This window comes from Loxodonta africana, chromosome 13 (genome assembly GCF_030014295.1).
Source record: "Loxodonta africana isolate mLoxAfr1 chromosome 13, mLoxAfr1.hap2, whole genome shotgun sequence".
NCBI lineage: Eukaryota > Metazoa > Chordata > Mammalia > Proboscidea > Elephantidae > Loxodonta > Loxodonta africana.
In genome coordinates this window covers 30,655,151-30,677,379 of record NC_087354.1, presented here as the reverse complement: position 1 = coordinate 30,677,379, position 22,229 = coordinate 30,655,151, and the positions used below count along the sequence as shown (strand labels likewise).

General features: G+C 43.7%; 1 protein-coding gene across 3 annotated transcripts; it reads right to left on the bottom strand.

Moving 5' to 3' along the window:
- Nucleotides 1-333: 333 nt before the first annotated feature.
- VPS33B (VPS33B late endosome and lysosome associated) lies at nucleotides 334-21,533 on the bottom strand. Of its 3 annotated transcripts, XR_010317381.1 has the most exons (24): nucleotides 21,065-21,532; nucleotides 17,716-17,796; nucleotides 17,299-17,360; nucleotides 15,675-15,724; nucleotides 15,325-15,392; nucleotides 11,374-11,419; nucleotides 10,455-10,549; nucleotides 10,050-10,154; nucleotides 9,589-9,685; nucleotides 9,288-9,365; nucleotides 9,026-9,099; nucleotides 8,618-8,704; nucleotides 8,368-8,458; nucleotides 8,045-8,119; nucleotides 7,722-7,786; nucleotides 7,537-7,591; nucleotides 6,204-6,250; nucleotides 5,479-5,611; nucleotides 4,774-4,847; nucleotides 4,176-4,277; nucleotides 3,904-3,979; nucleotides 3,680-3,796; nucleotides 3,057-3,377; nucleotides 335-2,668 (listed from the first exon to the last, which is right to left on the bottom strand). XR_010317381.1 is itself a non-coding variant. In XM_003413884.4 (23 exons), the coding sequence occupies exons 1-23, from the start codon at nucleotides 21,158-21,160 to the stop codon at nucleotides 3,298-3,300; spliced, it is 1,854 nt and encodes a 617-aa protein (XP_003413932.3). In that variant the 5' UTR covers nucleotides 21,161-21,532; the 3' UTR covers nucleotides 334-3,297. The 3 variants fall into 3 exon arrangements, 2 of the variants coding, with proteins under 2 accessions (XP_003413932.3, XP_023408782.1); XM_003413884.4 differs by having other exon boundaries at nucleotides 334-3,377; XM_023553014.2 differs by lacking the exons at nucleotides 335-2,668; nucleotides 3,057-3,377 and having other exon boundaries at nucleotides 3,711-3,822; nucleotides 21,065-21,533.
- Between the last annotated feature and the right edge of the window lie 696 nt (nucleotides 21,534-22,229).

Here is a 22,229-nt window from a genome sequence, read left to right as displayed (position 1 = left end):
TCTCTCCTTTCGTGACCATTTTGCCAGTTTCTAACCCTCTCTACCCTCCCGTCTCCCCTCCAGACAGGAGATGCCAACACAGTCTCAAGTGTCCACTTGTTAGAAGTAGCTCACTCTTCGTCAGCCTCTCTGTTTACAAGATTTTTAATTTCATGTCAGCCTTTCGTGTTTTACAATGAGTAAAATGGACATTTATGGAACTACTGATGATAAAAAGTTATGTTTACATCACATATAAAAGAAAAATCTCATACTTTTCATTGTTACATTACTTTTATCTGTAAATTTACTTAAAATAACTTTTTAAATATAGTTTAATAAATCATAAATGTTTAATGTACCTGGAAAGTGGTTGCTATGCCTTACAGTTTTATTGTTTGTTTGGTAAGGGCTTGTAATTTTCGAGTGATTTTGTTAGATTGGGAATTAATTCACACAGTATCAATCTTTAACGGTTAGTACCATAGTAGTTTTTTTCCTCTAAGATTTTAACAGAAGTAACTTTAAAATATTTAAGTCAAATTCAACTGGTTTGATTTTTTCATTGTGTCAGAACTGCTCTTTCCTTATCAGGGCATTGCAAAACAGCCAGACCTGGCTGCATAGCATCTTCAGGCACAAAACTGATGGGAAAAAAAAGTCCCAGTAACCAAGTACGATCAAATTGTAATGACTGTTTGCATGTCTCGGTTATCAGCAGGAGCCAGTTATGAAAATGTTCAAGTCGACCTGGCAGTATTTTGTTCAAGACTTGTTTTGGTATGTTTATCCAGTATACATGCATAAAAATATTTTTCCTCTTAGATAAAACTAATTACTTGTAACTGCTACACTTTGCTGTTTATTAAGTTTATTCCTAAAGAAAACAGTAACAGATGTTGGATTTGTTCAGCTTTTTTATCAATGAAGCCGAAATCCACAGCTTTTGTTGTTACCCCAATGTTTCATTTTTAGTTGTGAGATAAGAAGCCAGACCAAATGTATCCATATGGCCATACTCCTTGCAGTATTTTAATGCTGAACACACACAAAACTGATGTAGAAGTTAGTATACTAAATCGGATGGCTGTTACTCCTGAGAATTTTGTGCCTCTAATCTACTCCATCTTTGTGGAGAGAGTACAACCTCTGGTTCTTCCTCATTTTCTGTTCTTCTAGACCTGTGCTGTCCAACACGCTGGCCACATGTGGCTACTGGCACTTGGGATATGCTATAAATGTAAAATACATGCCAGACTTCCACTAAAGACTTAGTATGAAAATTAGAATGTAAACTAGCTCCTTCATAATTTTTATATCGATCATATGCTGACATATTTCAGCTACGAGTTAAGTAAAATATCTTATTAAAATCAAATTCACCAATTTTTTTTTTAACATGGCTATCTGAATATTTAAAATTACGTATGCAGCTTGCATTATATTTCTATTGGACAGCACTGGTTCAGAATGTAAGCGCAATGTACCGCCACTGTTTATCGCTTGGTCATAGGATCTTTTTCTGACTGTTGCATATTCTTTCTGCAAACTAACAGCCCTGTCAACAGTGTCTGATCTTGCACACTAGCTTGACATTTGTTGTTGCTAGGTGCCATTGAGTCAGTTCCGACCCATAGTGACCCCATGTACAACAGAACAAAGCTGCTTGGTCCTGCACCATCCTCACAATTGTTGCTTTGTTTGAGCCCATTGTTACAGCCACTATGTCAATCTATCTTGTTAACGGTTTTCCTTTTTTTCCATTGTCTCTCTACTTTACGTAGCACTGCAAAATTATAGCTGGATATTTGAGGTATGCCTTTTCCTTGGAATGTGCACTGATACAGCATTATCATTCTTCTATGGAAAGAATACTTGAGATGCCCAACAGCACAGACTCTGATTTTCTTTTAGTGAGTGGCAGTGCTGTGGAGTGAGGAGCAGATGGGAGGCAGAGCAACTAACTGGAAGGGACAGTCTTGCAAAACACCAGGCAGGAGACAACGAGGTCCTCTGCTGTGGGGTGGTGAGGAAAGGATCAACTAGAAGCATTTGGAAATAAGAACCATTAGGACAGGGTAACCAACTGAACATGGGGGATAAAAAGAAAAAAAACCTGAGGTCAAGGATACGATTTATTGCATGAACAAAACTTGGGTAGATGGTGATAGTGTCAATTAAGATAGAGAATACAGGAAGAGGAGCAGGTTTAGGGATGGCAACAGGAACAGGAGGCTCAGTTTAAGAGTTTATTTTAGACACTTTGAGTTTGAAGTGGCATAACTAGCTAGGTTAGAAATACTAACGAGAAACTCAGGAGTGAGGTGGAAGCTGGAAATCTGGAAGTGGATGACAACAAGTGAGAGAGAAAGAAGAGGGCAAAGGCAGAACCTTGGGAGATTTCAACATGCAGGGATGGGGAGAGGAGTCATCAATGGAGACGGAAGTACAACTTAGGAGGCTGTAGGCTGAGAAGGATTATCATGGAAGCTGAAGAAGACATGTTCAAGAAGGAAAAGTTGGTTATCTCTGAGATCAAGTTAGAAGAGGACTGAAAAGAGACCAATACATGTGGTTATATTTTCAGTTTGTAAAAGGTAAAGAGAGAGAAGGGCCACTGGAGTCGGCACTAGGAAGACGCTGGTTTGCTGATGCCTGAAATTGCTGGCAAGGGACACAATCTTTCATCCTGCAATAATAAACACAACACTTAAAACAAAAAAAAAAAAAAAATTTTTTTTTTTTTTTTTTTTACTAAAGTGCCTCCTTATTAAAACATCTCCACACTTATTTTCTCTCAAGCGAAATCAGTTACAGAATTTTAGAACTGGAAGTGTGCCTGCTGGTCATCTAGTTCATCCCCCTCATTTTATGCCGAGGAAACTCCAGAATAAGGCAGTTTAGTGACTTTTACAAGGAAGATCAAACCCAGAGCATACGAAGCCCCTGTGTAAAGCCCCACTGTGGCTTCCCTAATTAAATGAAAGTACATGTCCAGAACTACAAACATATTACATCAGAGAGTAGAGATAGGCTTTATTTACAATGATATTCAAAAAGGAATTAGCAAAGGATACCTCTTTTCCCTTTCATATCTTATCAGCAGGAGTTGTATTTCACAAACAAAAAGGAGCAATCTCCTGAGTGCAGGAAGTGAATTTGCTCCTCAGATACGCTCTCTAAATCCCAAATAAGTTGTAGGCTTCCCAGCTCTTAGCAGGGTAGTTGGTAGATACTTTGTTAGCAGCTGGGTGCCGAACTCCTGCAGCCCACTGGGGGATGTGTCCAGAGACGACTCCAACGTTAGCCGGGAGAACTTCAGGCCTTCACTTCACTCATGGCCTCCATAAGGCGAGCACTGTTTGTCACTGCTGTTGTCAGAAAAATGAACCTGTACCCTAAGGAGTCAAAGCAGCAGCATGAGTGACAGAGAGCACATCGTAAGCCCCCACCAATAACTATGGAGCCCCTGCAGTTCCACAGTCCTCTGCTGGATCAGAGAGCAAATTTACACACACAGAGCCATCAGTTCCATCCTCTTGGGTACAACTTGCCAGGCCAGTAGAACTGGGCTCCCTGCTCTAGCAGCCCATTAGCAAGGCTATGACAAGTGGTACTGAAAGGCCAGGAGAAAAGCCTGCCTGTGCCCCTTCTCCCCTAATTCCCATGCAGGCCTGTTCTCACCTTTCCGTTCCCTTACCTTTCTCCCTGCCCAGGAACCGGAGGGCTGAGAGCTCAGAGAATGTGCAGCCACCCAAGAACACCACCAAGATTAGGCGCAGGGACTCATTGGAAGCCTTGTCTTCCTTGGTCATGTCTGTGAGGATCAGACCACATTCAAGTCTTCACTGACACTCTAGTACTGGGTGATGCGTCCAGCCCATTTCTCGTTACCACCTGCCCCTACTTGTCAATGCCACATACCTGTGAATGCAAAGTCACTGCAGTTTAGCAGCCGTACCACTTCATCAAGGCCCTGCCAGCTTCGCCGCTCCAGTACCTGGGAAGGTGCAAACACTAGTTTCAAGGCCATGGACAGTATTAGACTTCGGAAAGAAAAGGTGCAGCAGCCAGACCGTCATGTTCCTTGCTAGTTACTAGGGTTGTAAAAAGTTGGAGTATGCCAGCTTCACAGGGATGAAATGAATGGCAGGGGGAGCGAGATATGGATGGGAGCTAGAGCCACTTGTTCTCACCTGCTCCATGATTCGGCAGCTAAGGGGCACATAAGCACCACTGAAGACATATGCCATGTCCCGTGGCACTTTTAGGTCATACTCGCCATCCACACGTGGGATCTAGAGAGAAAAGGGTACTACGGTAGGGAAGTGACAACTCGGCCTTACAGTCCTTTAAAAGGTCCTATAAAGGTTACACATCCAAAAGAAGAGTTCTTATTCCAACTAAAGGGGGAACCAGCAATAGCCCTGAAAAAAAATCCATAGCCAAAGATTAGAGCTTCTGTTTTAGACCCAATGATTCTCTTGAATGAGTCCTCACATACCCCATGAAGGAGCTGGAGGGAAGGGATCTTCCTTCTTAACCCTTCAGCGACATGAGACAGTTACTGAAGCAGCACTTAGCATATCCTCTGGCACTGGTAGGTGCCTCTTATACATTAGATGAATGAATCTTTGGGCCTCGTCTCATTATTAAATTAAGCTCATGCCATAATGCTACCAAACAAAAGTATCTTTATAAAGCCACAAAATGACAAGAAGGTTTTTGTGGGTTCAGAGTACTCCACAAATGACTGAACCCACTGCCTCCCCTATCCATCCCCGTTCCACATACCAAATTCAGCTTTTTGCTGATGGCACGAAAATTGCTCCTCTTGGCCAGAGAACTGAAGGCATCAGTAATCCTTCCTGGGGAAAAAATCTGTGCTAAGTTTCATCTAAGGTCTACACATTCATGACACTGCCGTAGGCAGCACCGTTCAGGAAACGAAGGGCCACCTCTTCTCAAAAGCAGGACCCATCACATCTGAAGAACCTCAAAGCCTTTCACCTACAGTTCCCCAGAAATGATCAAGACATTGACTGCCCTTCTCCTTACGCACAGTCTTCCTTCTCCTACAGGATACCAGCTGCCTATGAAATGCAAGCTACAGGATGACCTTAGTTTATTGGTTAAGTGTCTGGGCTTCAGAGTCAAACTGACTTGGTTTCAAATCTGACTTACTGAGGGACCTTGGACAACTCACTTAAGCCTCAGTTTCCTCATCTGTAAAATAGGGATAAGAAAACTAACTTATAGAGTCTTTGTGAGGGTTGGATGAAAAACTGTATCTAAAGGACTTAGCGCATGGCATAGCACTTGCTAAGTGTTCAATAAATGGAAATTGCTCTTACTAGCAGAAATACTATAGAAGTAGTAATGACAGTAAGGAATCACATTCTCCTCCCCCAGTTCATTCTCTCAACCTTCCAGGGTACTCAGCCTGTTGAGAAAAGAGGGAACAACAGTGGAGGAAGGACACCTGTGCTCCCTGCTCACCTGCAGCTTTGTCCGTCACCAGCTTGCTCACTTTGCTCTCCACTGCTGTCAGGGTGTCCCCTGGGGCCTGCTCTGTGAGGAGCCCAGCTCGCCGCAGATTGGAGAAGGTTAGCAGGTGCTCAGGGCCATAGCTCTGAAGAAAATGCAATCCAGCTATTTACTGAGCTTCCACCAAGGCTCTAGCACTGCCGAGTGATATGGAGGCGAGGGAGAGAAGGATTATGTAATCTAGGTCCTAATGGAGCTCACACTTTTTTTTCTTGTGAAAGATTTTCATGGCAGAAATAACCAAACACCAAACAAAGAAAAATAAAGAACAGTTTGAAACTATTAGAGAATACAGAAAGCTATGGATGTAAGAATGGCGAGGAAGATGTCATGGATGAGGAAAGACTTGAGAAAAACCTTGAAGAAAAGCTGTATTAATGCCTCCCAAGGTGATAGGATAAGAGGGAGAGACCTTGGGTGAGGCATTCCTCACTGGGTTCAACAGGGCAGAAGCATTTAAATTCTCTCAGCATTGGCTACCCACCATGAGAGTAGACTGGAGTGAAACAAGGGCAGCAGGCAGAGTCTGGTGTCCTGAAAAGTGACTGTCTCTAGACCCTCTAAAAAGGAGGCTTAAATGAGAACAAGATGGTGATGGGAACAAGAAAGGGGCCATTTCTTCTTTTGCCTCTTTCAAAAATGTCCAATGACTTCCCTCAAGGATACATTCTCCTTACCTGCAGATACTGGGTTTTCAGAGATCGGTAATCCTTGGGGATCAAACCTGAGGGTGAGGAGTATGACAGGTTAATGAGAGACAGGCTTGAATGTATAGCCAAACCAACCAGCCATCAAACAACCCTACTCATCAAAAAAAAAAAAAAAAAGCCTTAATTAGGAGAAAGGATTCCGAAATGATGTTAACCTTGTATCATATACTATTCTAAACTGATTCACAAATTTAAACTTTCTTACTGAAAAACAAAGCCTTAATCTGAGAGTTCCAGGAAGAACCCTGAATCGTAAGGTGCTGAGGAAGGGACACTGAAATTAATGGCAATCATAGGAGGGGTATGGCAGGAGAAAGAAGTGACTACTTCTTGCATTTCTTCCCAGCTAAGGGGCAGATATAGTTTGATAAGGAGCCCTGGTGGTGCAGTGCTAAATGCTGGGCTGCTAACCAAAAGGTCAGCGGTTTGAACCCACCAGCTGCTCATCGGCAGAAAGATGTAGCAGCCTCCTTCCGTAAAGACCACAGTCTTTGAAACCCTATGGGGCAGTTCTACTCTGTCCTATATGGCCACTATGAGTTGAAATCGACTTGATGGCAACGAGTTTTGGTTTTTTGGAAGGGGGAGTTCTATTTGGAACTGCTTTACAGCTACTTAGGGGTAGGAAAAGTGTTCAGATGAGTTTCAAAAGTGCGATCTCTTATGTTTTTATCCATAGAGTTTCCAAGGAGTGCCTGGTGGATTTGAACTGCTGACTTTTTGGTCAGCAGCTGTAGCTTTTAACCACTACACCACCAGGGTTTCCAACTGAGGTAAGAAATGGACTTCCAACTCCAATAGGAAATTTCGAAAAAGCAAAATACTTTTCTGGGTAGCTAGCAACCTTAAAAACTATCCGCCAAATGGAAGACTAACAGTAAAAACAAGCTGCCATAGAAGGCTGCAGATCTAGGCTTTTGGAAATGCTTATGAAATCAGTTGGCTGTCCCTTTTTCCTGGAATACATCTTTATCATGGAGCCTTGTTGAAGATGGGCGGCCAGGTGGAATGACGAAAGAAACGCTACTCAGTTCTACGCCTTTGGAGTCCTACGATATGATAGGCATCGTTCTGGGGTGACCTGGATGTGTTCCAGCTTAGGGCTGGGACAGTGAATTACCCTATGACCAGGTATGTTTCACCTGAAACAAAAATTGCTTTATTTTACAAGGAAGGGAATCCATGAAGTTTCACAAAAACGTTCTGTTTGCTAAGGTATTTGTTCCTGTCTTTCAAACGTATTTCTTCTATCCCTAAGGTAGAGCTTCTTGATCTCTCATCTTCAGTCCCTGGGGCTCACCATTCTCAGTGATGGACAAAAGGCACAGGAGACGAAGGCTTTCTATCGGTGACACCTGCACAGAAGGAAAGAGTCAAAGAGAATCCAAGTTTCCTGATGCATGTTCTTCTCTCTTCTTCCTTCTACTTGAGGCAGACCCCACCCTAAACACCATCCCGGCTCCCCCACCCCTCCTGTGGGCTCACCTGCCGATCTATGTGCTCCTCAATGTAGCTGGTACTCTCTCGGATGTTGAACCCCTCTAGCAGTGCTGTGAGTAATCAGAGGAGAGCCTGTTACTGGGGAATCAGCTCAGCTCTTGCCACCTACGCTAACAAGTGTCTGTCTCCCCATCTCCTTCTCCATCCTCAGGGTGGATTAAAGGACCCCAGGACTTCTGGCAGGAACCAGCATTCCACACAGCCAGTGTCAGCTGGCAAGAGCCAGGGAGCATCTTTTAAGGGCAGGCCAGGGGTGGGAAGCCAGGGAAGAAGCACGAGAAGTCACATGGCAAGGCTGCCTCAGTTACCGTGCTCGGTCTTGATTAGCTCCTGGAAATCCTGCTTGGTTTTCTTCTTCATGATGGATTCGCAGGCGCCAATATCTGCCAATAGGACAAAGAGGGAGCTGACAGACTCCTGATTATAGAAGGATGCCCCTTTTTGTCCAGAAAAATAAAAACCTCTTAAGGCAAAATGCAAAGAACTTCTTCCCACTTTAGACCAAATAAGGCCGTTTCTGTATTTCTAGATGAGCAGGGGTCTCCTCTTGGGAGGCAGTGTTCCTCTGTCACATTCCCCTTGGGGGATACAGATTCAGTTCCCCTTCCCTTCTCCTCCAGCTGAAACCTACGGAGACTCAGCAGGCGGTGCTCCTGTTTCAGACCCTTGAGCTCCTGGGACACGAAGTTCTTCATCTGCCTGATGTCCATGCCTCTTCGGCGCTGCAGGCAAGTCCCCATGAAGTCAACTCCTCCCTGACCTCACCACAAGAACCACCACCCTCCCTGAATTTCCACCCGTCTAAAGAGAAAAGTGAGAAGGGGAGCAGTCTTGAGAAGCCACTGAAGAAGCAAAGGAGGACCCAGGGCTTGGAGCCTCACATCATACTGGATCTGCAAGTTCCGGGCCTTCTGGCTCAAGAGGCCAAAGACGTTGGAGAAGTGTTCGTTACGAATCTCATTAAACACCTGTGAGGGGAACACGATCAGGAAAACTTTCTATTCCAGAACCGTAACTTTTCTACTTCGGCAATGTTCTTTCCTAACTTATTAACATACATGACAGTACAAGGATGTACAGCTGTTCTAGCAGAGGTACAAAGAAAGCTCGGCTGGTATCAAGTAATAGTAAGTATACATGAAGAACCTCCTACACGCTTTGGGGTATGCTCTTAACTGGTAAGGGAAACCTATTTCCCATTGACTCAGCCTCCCCTCCCAGGGCTGAAGCCCAGAGCCTCCTGTAATCAAGCCCCTGGGTAAATTCACTGCTAGCACCCACACCCTCACCTTATCCTCAGCATTGAGTAGCACCTTCAGACTCCTGTCAGAGAATGTAACTTCTGGGCCAAAGTCGACACTCCCTTTGAAAGCAGAAGGGATGGCTATTAGCAGCTCTAATGAGGCCTATCATCTACCCTTTCCTAAACTCCCATTAAAGGTCCCCAGTTCAGAGTCTGGATGTCCCCCACAATCCTTGCCCCACTGTGAGAGGCACCAGGAGCTGACGACACTTTCATCTTGCCTAGATGCAGAAGACAAGGGCACTTACCACACTTGATGCGGAAGGTGTCATCCACCAGGCCTTCGTAAACCACTTGGGAGCAAAGCGCTGTCACAAAGTCCACATCTGAAACCAAAATCCCTGACCGTGAAGGTTCTCCCTGACCCAGCCTTCTCCCCAGCTCGTTCAATATCAGCTCAAGTGCCTTCTATAGGGCCAAGTGCTCACGCTCCTACTCAGTGTTGGGAATCACAGCCTCAACTTCAGGTCCTAATTTTGCCACTATGTCTTTTATATTTCTGTGTCTTTTAGGATCCAAAGACTAGAGTAGTGTTGGGCATAATTTTACCTCTGTCCAGGAGAAAAACATGTCCAATTTCTGGCCTTCGGCCTTTGGTTTCACCATCCTCCTCCTCTTCTAGTTTCCTCCACAATTCATGTGACATCTGCCAGGGCCCAAAACATTCTCAATCTTGTGTCCAGATCCCAACTGAAGCCCTATACATAGAGAAACCAACCCCAAGAGCAGAGCTAACTATTAACACTATTCTACTCCTACCTGCTCCTAACATTCCCCTCACATACCATGAAGAAGGAGCATGACTCTTCCCCAAAGATAAAAAGAGATTTAGGAAGGCTATCCAGGAGGCCTTGGCTCTTGCCTTTCTATTAGCCACACAAGTGTCCTCTCTGAGTAACTACTTCAGAACAATAAAAGCAAGATTTTCCAGATGCCCATGAAGAAGCCTTGGTGGGCGCAGGACAGGTGAAATAGGGCTACCGGGACAGCAGTACTGCCAGCGCTCTTACCTTGGCACATCTACCAATTCCATAGCAGTTAGGAAAGGACCCATAGAGAGTGCTGAGAAGGTGCAAGGCCTGTGCCACAGTGTTGATCCAACGCTGATCTCCTTCCTGCAGGGTCCACACAGGCCACAAAGACACTGATCAACCCACCAGGCCCATCTGGATAGTAGTTGGCCCTAGAAACCCTGGAGTGGGAAGGCAGGGTCGGGGAATACTTGAGAGTTCATTTTGATTGGCCCCAGAGGAAGTCCCATGGCCATCACCAATCAGTAGCACTCACTCACCAAATCACTGTCATTCATGATCAATTATATGCATTGGACTAAAGTTAGATCAATATTTCTACCTCACTGGACCCCATGTTTCCCCCCATCCCATTATGCTAAGATCCAAGGGCCCTGCATTCACCAGGAAGTAGTCCCTGAAAAACTCTGGTAGCTCCATGCTCAGCAGATCCACATCAAGAGGCAGCAAGGAGAAGGCCCATTCGTCACAGCTCACATCTGTGGGTACAGACAGCATCAGCCTCCCTGCAGAAGGCACTCAGCTCCACATTTAGAGGGAAGGTCCACCACCATCATGCAACAAATGTATGAGTGGCTGCCACACCCAGAGACTGTACTAATCACTGATCGTTCAAAGAGGAATAAGACACAGTCTTATTACACAAACTTTTTTTTATTACCACTTGCACCGAAGAAGTAAAACAATAAGCTATGAACACAACTATTACAGGGATCTAACCTCAGCCAGGGGTATAGGAAAGACTTCCCTAAAGAAGTGGCATTTATGCTTAGAATTTGAGTAAAGATTTGGGTTGGCAAAAATTTGTAGGGTGGGGAACATTCCAGACAGCAGGAACAGCACGTACAAAGTGCTGTGGCTAGCAAGTCAGAGGAAAGGAGCAACATGATGTGTCTAAAAGGACAGATTGTACAAGGTGTAGGGGGCTTAATACTAGGCTTAATTCTGGGCTTAATACTGAGCCACTACAGCATTTTCAGCAGGGAGTACTGTGATCAGATTTGTGTTGCATGAGAGAATGGAGTGAGGAATACACGGAAGAGGGAAGGGACAATTCTTCTGTCGGAGTCTTAGAAAGTAAGAATAGAGTAGTTGGTCATTTCCAACTATAAACCTAGGTATCCCTTTTACATCCTCCCACTAATGTTCTAATTTGGGGTCCTACTTCCCTCCCCATTCTCAGGAGTCTCTTTCCTCCTGCTAGGTCAATAAGACAAGGAAAAGAAGAAGATGGCAGGACACAATTATTTCCTTCTTCCCAAATGTTGTCTCTCCCTTTCCACTCACATTCATCTCTTCTCACCTCCATAGATTCCCTCTTCCTCAAGCACCATCTCACACGCATAAAACTAAAAGAGAAAAGGAAGCTGATTAGTAACCACCTCTTTCTCTGTTTTTTCTACTTCTCTGGAGTTCATCTACGGTCACTGGTGAGAACACAATGATTACTGAACCCGGTGAAAAGGACACAAGAACCCAGACTCTTAGAGCTGGAAAGGACTGCCAGAATCATCTAGCCCAACACTTCATCTACCTTTTGACCCATTTTATTTATTTATTTATTGCTTCCTTCTCCCTGAGAGACTGGAAAAGCTTTACCAAGAAGGTATTCCGGCTATGTCTGAAGGGTGAGTCTTGCCACCAGAGATGGGAGGAAGGTCATGAAGGTGCTATAGAAAATGGAGAAGGAACAAGTAGGAGGTAAAGAGTGGTGTTGGGGACATAGTTCTGTTTAGGACATGTCCACAGGACCCTGAGAAACACAGTCCCAGGAAAGATGTCTGGAGAAACAGCATTGGCAGTCAATGGCATATATGTTGTAGTTAAATGGATGGTTTGTTCAAGAGAAAAGAATACAGAGCGAGAAGAGAGCTCAGGTTGGGACCCTAGGGAATAGCAAAATTAAAGGGGTACACAGTGCAAGAGCTGCCAGAGAAGACTGAGAAAGACACCTAGAAAGGCAAGGGCAGGAGAAAACAGCACCACTATCATCAGGGGAGGAGCCCTGGTGGTACAGTGGTTAAATGCTCAGCTGCTAACCAAAAGGTCAGTAGTTTGAACCCACTAGCTGCTCCTCAGGAGAAAGATGTGGCAGTCTGCTTCCATAAAGACTATAGCCTTGGAAATCTACTCTGTTCTATAGGGTCGCTTTGAGTCAGAATTGACCCAATGGCATGGGTTGTGTAGTCAGGGGAGGCTAGAGTTTCCAGGAGGAACAGGAAATTGTGTCAAATGCCAGAGAGGTTTGGTACGATGAGCATTATACAGACATCACTGAATTTGACAACAGATCTCAGAGAGATTAGATTAAAAGATGAAGGTGGAGGTGAGACAGAGGCAATGACTGCAGACAATTCTTCACAGAAATCTAGCCATGACAGAAAGGAGATCCCTTCACAGGGAGAAGAGATGAAAAGGGAAAAACTGTTTAGAGAGGACCAGATATGGTTGAAGACAGAAGAGAAACAGTCTGCCTGATGAAGCACGATAGTGGAGAAGGAGGCCGGCATAGGGCTTAGAGCATGAGTGAAACCGTTGATCTTGGAAAGAAGGCCAGTCTATCCTCCTCCTTTTAAGACAAGGGAGAAATGAACTATTTAGAGGTACTGAGGAGGAAAGTTGAGGGCACTTATATCCAGTAATGATGATGGCAATAATAACAGCTAATGTTTATTAATCACTTACTATGTGCTAGAGATTGCTCTTAGTGTTTTATAAGGACAACTTATTTTAATCCTCATGATTCTATGAGGTGTGAAAGATTAATGCTATGTGTGCCTTACTTCACTGTTACACAGCAGAATCTTACTGATCCCTCACTCATTTCTGCCAGTAAAACTGAAATCTACAGGCCTGCTTTTAACTGTTTTTTTTTAAACAATTTCAACAATCTTCACATGTACAGTTCAGTAACATTAAATATGTTCATCATGTGTTCAAATATCACCATTCCCGAATTTTTCCATCACCCTTAACAGAATGCTTTTAACTTTTGATGTTAACTAATGAAATTCCAGAGCCTTGTCTGAAAACTTCCAATCCTCATGATTAACCAAGGGAATCTTGGGAAGAGATAAACGAGATGTCTCCTCTTCCCTAACGCTACGAAAGGAGGGTCTTTCTGTGGCGTAAAATTAGGCCAAAGAATTTGATTAGATTGGGTGTTAAATGGAGAACACTTAGAAGAAAGCCAATTTTGTTTTTCTGTGTAATATGGAGGCTTGTAGGATTCTTCAAAACGATTACCAACTTGTTCTATCCCTTGTTAATAAAAATCTGCCCTTGGAAATATAATTAAAAAAAAAAAAAAGTTTTGCATCTGGGGTCATTAAAGCTCAAGAGTTGCCATCTAAGATACTCCACTGGTCCCACCCTATCTGGAGCAAGGGAGAATGAAGAAATCCAAAGACACAAGGGAAAGATTAGTTCAAAGGACTAATGGACCTCAACGTCCACAGTCTCCATCAGACTGAGGCCAGCACAACTAGATGATGCCCAATTACCACTGCCGACTGCTCTGACAGGGATCACAACAGAGGATCTCAGGCCAAGCTGGAGAAGAATATAGAACAAAATTCTAACTCATAAAAAAGACCAGACTTACTGGTCTGACAGAGACTGGAGAAACCCCAAGTGTATGGCCCCTAGACATCCTCTTAACTCAGTACTGAAGTCACTCCTGAGGTTCACGGTGACCTTCAGCCAAAGATTAGACAGGCCCATAAGACAAAATGAGACTAAATGGGCACACTAGCCCAAGGCAAGGATGAGAAGGCAGGAGAGGACAGGAAAGCTGGTAACAGGGAACCGAAGATTAACAAGGGGAGAGTGTTGACATGTTGTGGGGTTGGCAACCAAAGTCACAAAACAATACATGTGTTAATTGCTTATGAGAAAATAATTTGCTCTGTAAACCTTCATCTAAAGTACAAAAAAAAAAAGGTTTTGTGAGACTTCAAAAACACTTTAGAAATTATTGCCATGGCTCATTTAATAACATTCAAAAGTGACCTGTAGTTCTAATTGGTTATCTTACTTGATAATTTCTTGGCCAGGTAATAATGTTATTAATACTTGATATTTTTGTATTCCTAAACAGGATAAATATTTGCAAATGATCTTCAAAGGAAACATTCCTTCTCCATGATGAGAAAACAGTATAATCCTATAATTCTACTAGTTTTTTATTTTAACAGAGACTGAAAGTCTTATTTAAATTAAAAGAGATAAACAGTATTATCAACTCCAGCTTATAGATGAAAAAACCAAGACCCAGAGCAGTTAAGTAACTTATCCAAGATCACACAGGTAATGAGAGCTAAAGCAAGGATTCACACCCAGACAGTCTGGCTTTAAAGTCTTCAGTCTTAGCTGCTGTTTCTACTTTCTCAAAAATGTTCCTAGAAAAATTGCAAAGAAATAAATTCTTTCTCTTTCAACTTCAATTTCTACCTGCTCTAAGAGTGGCATGAACTACTTGGTATAGCTTGATAGGTCTATGGCTGGCAATGTAAAGGCCTGGTATGTCATTCCTTCCAATCAATGAGATTGAGGACACAACTATGATGTACATAGTGTATGTGGAAGCAAGAAGGGAGGTCACTGGAATCAAGAAAACTGAGATACTATGATGGATCACTGAGGTTAAGAAGGAAGACACCTAGCCCTGCTAATTCACTGTGTGACTGTGGGTTTCAATTCCCTCATCTGCTCAAAGTTGGGATAGAGTAAAATAGTCACTAAGGTTCCTTTCTCATGTAAGAAAAGGCTTTTCCAAAATATGTTCATATGTTTCTAGTAACTCAGGGGCAGCCCAGCCACATCCCTTAGATGAACATGTGTAGGGGTGTGAGTGTGAATGTGTATGCTGATTATTTTTACACTTATTATTAAAGAATTCCTGATACAGGGAGAAAGTCATTGAAAAGTCATAACACCGTACACGTTTGCTATACAGGAATTTGTGTTAGAAGGGATATATGGCAGGTTCTACTTCGAAAGTGAGACTCTTTTCATTTAAAGAAATCTATGTAGAGGCTACTCCTTATAATTCCACCGTACTTCATTCGGGGTCAGTACGATGAAAGACCCTTTGCTAAACAATCAGGGATACATTAACGAAAAGACAGTGCCATGTATTTTTTCCAGTCATATACGATTTGTTTTGAGGGAGTTAGTGCTGTTGGCTCCATATTTCTTCTTAGTCCTCAATTCTGTTCTACCTTATCCCACTCTCACCAGGATCCAAACTCACCTTCTGAGGGCTGAAGATCACTTTGTATTTTCGAGTCCGGCCAGCCAATTTGTCAGTATTGACAAGATCTAGAGAGAGAAAGAATGCAACTCAGATAAGACAAGGGCCATTTGTTAGAGTAGAAGCAAGGAAGCAGACATCCTCTACAAACGGTATGGCCAACTTAAACTATTTTTTAATTAAAGAGTCTTTACCTTCTACAAATGGTACAGCCAATTCTAATGATTCTTTTCTTATTAAAGGGTCCTTATAGCCAAGGTTCTTTTTTTTTTTTTTTATAGCCAAGGTTCTTAGATCTTGCCCATGCTTTCCCATGTCTTAGCTACAACCTAGTACCACAGCATACTCACTGGCAATGTATCGCATATTCTTGATGCGGGGTCTGACCAAGAAGCACAATCTATGGGAGAGAAACAAAAACAAACAAACAAACAAACAAAAATCTCAGTGAAGAAAAATCATGAAGTTGGTGAGAGCAGCTTAGGAGAAACTGAAACAATACCAATTCTTTCACCACTTGCCCTTCTTAAGAGGGCGTACAGTTCTCATCCTAGCCAAAGCTATGCCAGCCCTCTTCGCCTACCATAGATCAACCATAGAAGATACGAATTCAACAAATATACTGTGTGTGGTGAGCTAGGGGCATTTTTTGCCCCTGTAGTGGAGCCAGAAGTTCCTGCTCTGAAATTATTTACAATCCAATGGAAAAATAAAATGCAATTATGTGTGGAGTACATTAACAATCAACTGCTAAGGAAATAATACAAGAAAGTAATACAAAATATGTATTTTCAAAGCAGGCTCCACAGATGTTTTCTCCGTGCATCCAGGAGAACTTTCCTTTTCCCTCTAAGATAGGGTGTACATTACTTAAGTTTGAGAAATATTAAAAAACAACAACAAATAAAACCAGGTAACATAAGCAATATATGACTGTGTGCCAGGTGAGTACAACAAATACTGAACACCAAGGAAATCTAGAGGAGAAACTCATTCTGGATTGGAAAGGCAACAGAGTGCTTCATGGAGGACGTAAGGCTGGGCTCTGAGGAAGAGGTATTCTTTACAGGAGCAGCGAGGACAGGGGAGAATTTCAGGTGAGTGAATGGAGTACCCAAAAGGGCAAAGGCACATGCACACGTGGAGGCCTGATGGGGAGCACATGAGAGACAAGGCTGGGAAGGTGGTATGAGGTCACACTGAGAGGGTCTTGGACTCTCTGATAAGCAATTTGGACTTTACTTGGTAAGTCATGGGAAGTTTACAAGGTTCTTGAGAAGAGTAGGATGAAAGTATTTTTGAAAGGTTAATCTGGTTGTAAATGGTAGATTGGATTAGAGAGGGAAGAGGACAAAGGTGGGAAGAAACTGCAGAGAAATCAATTAAGAGATATGGTGAATTGAATTGTGTCCCTCAAAAATATGTGCTGAATCCTAACCCCTATACCTGTGGTTATAATCTCACTGGGAATGGATTTTCTTTGTTATGTTAATGTGACGGTATTAGTATCCGGTGTATCTTAAGTCAATCTCTTTTGAGATATAAAAGAGCTGATTAAGCAAGCAGCAAGAAAGCATAGATGGGGAAATATAGATGCCATGCCACGTGAGATCTCTGAGGAACCAAGAAACAGAAGGTGAAAAGAAACAGGGACCTTCCCCTAGAGCCGAGAGAGAGAAAGCCTTTCCCTAGAGCTGGCACCCTTAATTCAGACTTCTAGCCTCCTGAAATGTGAGAAAATAAATTCCCGTTTGTTAAAGGTACTTGCTTGTAGTATTTCTGTTATAGCAGCACTAGATAACTGAGACAAGAGGCTAACGCGATAATCTCAGCATGAAATTGTAAAAGTTCAGGGATGTAAGCTATATCAGAAACACCATGGGGCCACATCTTAGCCATGGGGTACAGATCCAAGGCAAAAGGTCAGGGACCTCCTCCAGCTTGGGGCTAAGACAGACTCTCCCAGACACTCACTGTTCACTGGAGCTGAGGACTGGCTTGTTCTCCACCTTGTACAGCTTGTCCACTTCGTGTTGCTACAGAAAGAATCCAACAAAACAACGGGCATAAGAGTGCTTGAAAAGCCCAAAGCTTGATACAAAGCTAGGGAACTTCTTCAATGGCCTCCTAGTTATGGCAAATCTAGCAATCATACTGCCTCCTGACAACCATCCCACTGAACCTACCTCAAACTGCCACTAAGGAAACCGAAAATAAAACAATACAAACTAATTCCAACAGCATCAATCCCCCTTTGTCCACCCAATTCAGCTATCCTGTATTTACCATAAGGGTTGTCACTCTTCAGTAATTTCAACTGTTCATCAAAAGAAAAACTGCTAATTAAAGAGGACAGAGTGCATGAGTCCATTTGGGAAAAGGAGCAGGTACCTTCAGGATGGAGACATTGGCAATTCGATCCAAAGGGCTCATCAGATCTGCCTCAATGAATAAGTCCTTTTTTCCAGGCAGCTGAAGGAGACACAGGACACTGGGTCACTCATAGGTCACACAAGTTTCCTCAACTGAGAATTCATGCATCCATCCATTTAAAATAATCACAGCTAGAATGGCACTAGACATCATCTAGCCCAGCACATTATTTATTGTAGCCACAGTTGACATTTCTCTGTATATTCACCTATTTTGCCTTCTTTTCACTTTCTGTACCAGTGGGAAGACATTCCTCCTCCTTTCTAAGGTTAACTCCTTCAGCTGTGCTTGTCACCCAACCCTCCTGCTCACCTGTGACCTTGTTCTTCATCATCCCTCCTCTTCTCCACTGCCTCCCAACAATCCCTGGTTTCCCCTTGTTGAACAAAGCCAAACAAAACCAGATCTCTCCTTGCATGCTACAACTCCCTCAATGAATTGCTAAATATCCTCTTACATAGGACTGTTCTTCTAATTACAAAAGTAACCATGCTCAATGTAAATAATTTAGAAAGCCCAGGACAGTCCTCACTCTATCACCCACCTACTCGCCCTGTCATCTGAATCCTGTGTCATCACTCCTGACCCTGCTCTCTTCTGTTCAGAGGAAGGAGAGGTCACATCCAATAACAGGGAGGAAAAACTCATCGGAAGTTTCCTCTCAACTAAGCCTTGACAAATGGGTATAGCGTGGACAGGGATATATTAAGAGAGTCATCCAGGAAGAGGTAACAACAAAGACCAGGGAAAGAGACTAGACAGAATGGTAAAGGCAAAACAAGCAATTTAGTTTGGCTGATGCATAAAGTACATCCCAAAAACCCACTGCTGTCGAGTCGACTCCGACTCATAGCGACCCTATAGGACAGAGTAGAACTGCCCCCTAGAGTTTCCAAGGAGTGCCTGGCGGATTCAAACTGCCGACGTCTTAGTTAAGAGCTGTAGCACTTAACCACTACGCCACCAGGGTTTCCCATAAAGTACATAGAGGGCCTTCATTCTCAACCAGACACAATTTGGCCCTCCAGAAGACATTTGGCAATGTCTGGAGACATTCTTGGTTGTCTGATTTTGGGGTGGGGGATGTTGTTGGCATCTAGTGGGTAGAAGCCAGAGACTCTGCTAAACATCCTACAGTACACGGGAAAGCCTACCACAACAAAGAATTATCCAGCCCCAAATTTCAATAGCGCTGAGGCTGAGAAATCTTGATTATAGAGGAATGGTGGAGAATAAGGCTGAGACAGTAGACTAGGACTAGAGAATGGAGGGCCCCAAATGCCAGACTAGGGAGTTTGGACTTGATCCTCTATGGAGCAGGGGAAAACAGAAAGCTTGTGTGCACCGAATCATTCCAATCAGCTGTGCATTTTAGTTACCTGAATCATACAACTGTGGGTCAAGTGGACCAGAGGCATGAGAAACTGGAGACAGGGAGTCCACTTATGTGGTTAATGCATTAGTCCAAGCAGTCCAAGACGTGGCAATGAGGACTTGATTTAGGTTGGAGACAGCGTGAAGAAAATAGAATACTGAAGAGATATATGGAATATGTAATGTATTTCTTAAATACCTGAATGAAAAGTGGTTGCATCTGATGGTAGGGTTTAAGTGATTTTTTTTTTCTTTATACTTTCCCTTATCTTCTAAATTTCCTATAATGTGCAAGTATTATTTTATAATCATTATGAGCCACATAAAAGAAGAATCTGTAGGACTCAGCAACTGGTTCGGTTAAGTAGGTGGGGGCAAGAAGAATCAAACACGATTCTAAGGTCTCAAGACTGAATAGCAACACCCATAACATGAATTAAGTCAGAAGTTTGTTTGGGGAGGATATTACTACATTCAGATCCATTTTGGCCAAGTTGAGTCACCCTTGCTGGCTCCTCTTCATCACCTACACCTGCACCGTCCTTGGTCTCATCAACTCTCTTCACATTGAACTCCCCCGAGCTGGTGTCTTTAACTAGCACCTCTATTCAATTCCTCAGACATTTGAGTGTCTTGTATGTCAAATCACTGTGCTAGCACTACACGACATTTCGAAGAGAAATAAAATATGATCCCTAATCCCCTGAGGTTCCTTGAAGGAACTCCTAAATCTCCATCTTCACCCCAGCCTCATGATAGGGCTGCAGCTCTACATTTCTATCTGCTGGGTGTTATGAACTACACTTCCCAATAACATCTTAACTTCACCTATCTAAACCCAAACTAGTCAAACTTCCCTCACCAAACCTGTTTCTCTAATTCTTTTCTTTTTCGTTTCCATTCAGTGTTCATGCAACAAATATTTACTAAGCACATGCTTGTGCCTGACTCTAAGGTAGGCACTTGCTGGCCATATAGTGTGGAGCAAAACAGGTATGTTCCCTGTCCTTGTGTAGCTTCCAAACTAGTGGAATATGGACATTAAACAAATAACTATACAATTAATCCATTATAATTATAGTAGCAGCATTATTTTCCTAATACCCAGGTTCAAAATCTCAAGACTCTGCTTTGCTTCTTCCTCAACCTGTAAACCAATCAATAAGTCTTTAAGTCTTCTTTCACCATGTCTTAAAAACCCATCACTTCTTTTCCATTCCTACTGCCACCAATTTTATGTGGGCCTTTGTTACTTCAGTCAAAACTCTGATCTTCTAACCAGCCTTCTTGTTGCCCATTTACCCCACATTGCTAATAGAACCATCTTCAAGTATTACTCCATGCCAGAAAGGGGTAAAAAGTCTTCAGTGGATGCCTAATGCCTACTATGTAACTTCTGATGGCTTTCTTCCCCCTGCAAATGCCCTGTTCTTGTCTGGTTCCTTAACTTTGCTCCTACCAATCCGTCTGCCTGGAACATGCTTCCCCATCTCCAAGGAAAATATGCTTATTCTTCACACTCCTGCTCCTTAAAACCCCTGATCACCCCCAACTAGAAATGACTGCTTATTCTGAACTCTTCAGGCATCCTGGCCATCACCCATTTATCACATGACACCTGTGTGTGGTAATTTGTGTTTCATACGGTTCCTGCTGGATTGTAAGATCCCTAATGGCAAAGAAAATGTCTTCACTAGATGTCTGGCCTGTATGAAAAAGGTGATTTCCATTAATTCTTTGGCCTGGTCCCAGGCACCTCTTACTGCTCTCTGATTTTCACGCTGAGTGCTCCATTTTGGACCTGCAGCAGCAGCTCCAAGGGCAACACCAAGAGCCAAGAACAAGATCAAGGGGGCTCAGCAAAGCGGAAACACGCATCCAGTGAGTGCTAAATTGTTGATGCAGTAAGGTCCCAGGCGTGGCGGGCACTGACCTGCTCCAGCAGATAGATGAGCTGGTCTCGTGCCAGTCTCTTGAGCATTGAGAAGTCAGGCAGCTCAGGGGCGTCCGGCCGATGGGTAAATGCCATGGCAGCTGTCACCTGGGCTGCGGGGTGGAAGAAGGGGGACGCCCTCCGCTCTGAGAAGGCCGGCAGCAGCCCAGGGTAAGCGGGGAGACGACCCTTCAGGTCCGGGCACCGGCTCCCGAGGAAACCTTGGAAAGGTCCTCGCTCCTCAGCCGCAGGCGAGAAATGAATGGTCACCTCCCCGTCCAACAGTCGCAGCCTGGGGGAACCTCGTCTCACACCTGTAGCCCAGATTTGTCCTTTCCTGGGCCACCCCGCCTGCCAGCAGGATACCGCTCTACACCTGCACAGACGTCACCGCACGAGGGTAGGAGAAGGCAGCCTTCCGTCAGAAAGAAAAGCCGCTTCCGAGAACTCCCGGAAGTTCCCTTCGCTCGATAAGCGCATCGCGTACCCGGAAGGGGGACGGCGTCCTGGAAGGGACAATTGAAAGCGGGAGGGAAACAAGTGTGCAGTCCCGTTTCTGGCCAGGGAGGAGTTTTTCTGTGATAAAATTAGTATGCCTTAAGCATATTTAATGATACCCCTGATTCTCCTAGCTTACTCAAGCGGCGGTTGGACACTCGCTCAATTTTCAAGAACGTCGGAAAATGGACGAAGCCAACTCGGAGTCTGGAGGTCACTAACCATTGGGGACTTGGTCAAATCTACTCCACAAATTAGCCATGAGCTATTTGGGTTAGGTGCTCCTTGACTTCGGAGGCAGGAACCGAGCAGGAGGAGGCGAGATGCGTGGAGATGAAGGAGGTGGGGCGAGGGAGCGCTCTGTGTTGCCCTTCGGATCCCGGAGTTTCAGTTCATTAACGCCCTTCGTGGGAAAATGGATAAACTGGCATATTCATACAATAAAAATAACCGAATGAATGAAATAAGCCAGACACAAGGGTACATACTGTATGATGGCATTTATGTAACGTTCCATAACAGAAAAAAGCTAATCTGTGGTGAAAAAAATCAGAAGAGTGATTGCCTTTGGGGGTAAGAATTGACTGGTTAGACAAATGAGGGAACTTTCTGGAAGTGAAGGCAATGATCTGTATCTACCCTGGTTAAAAAAAAAAAAGAGAGAGAG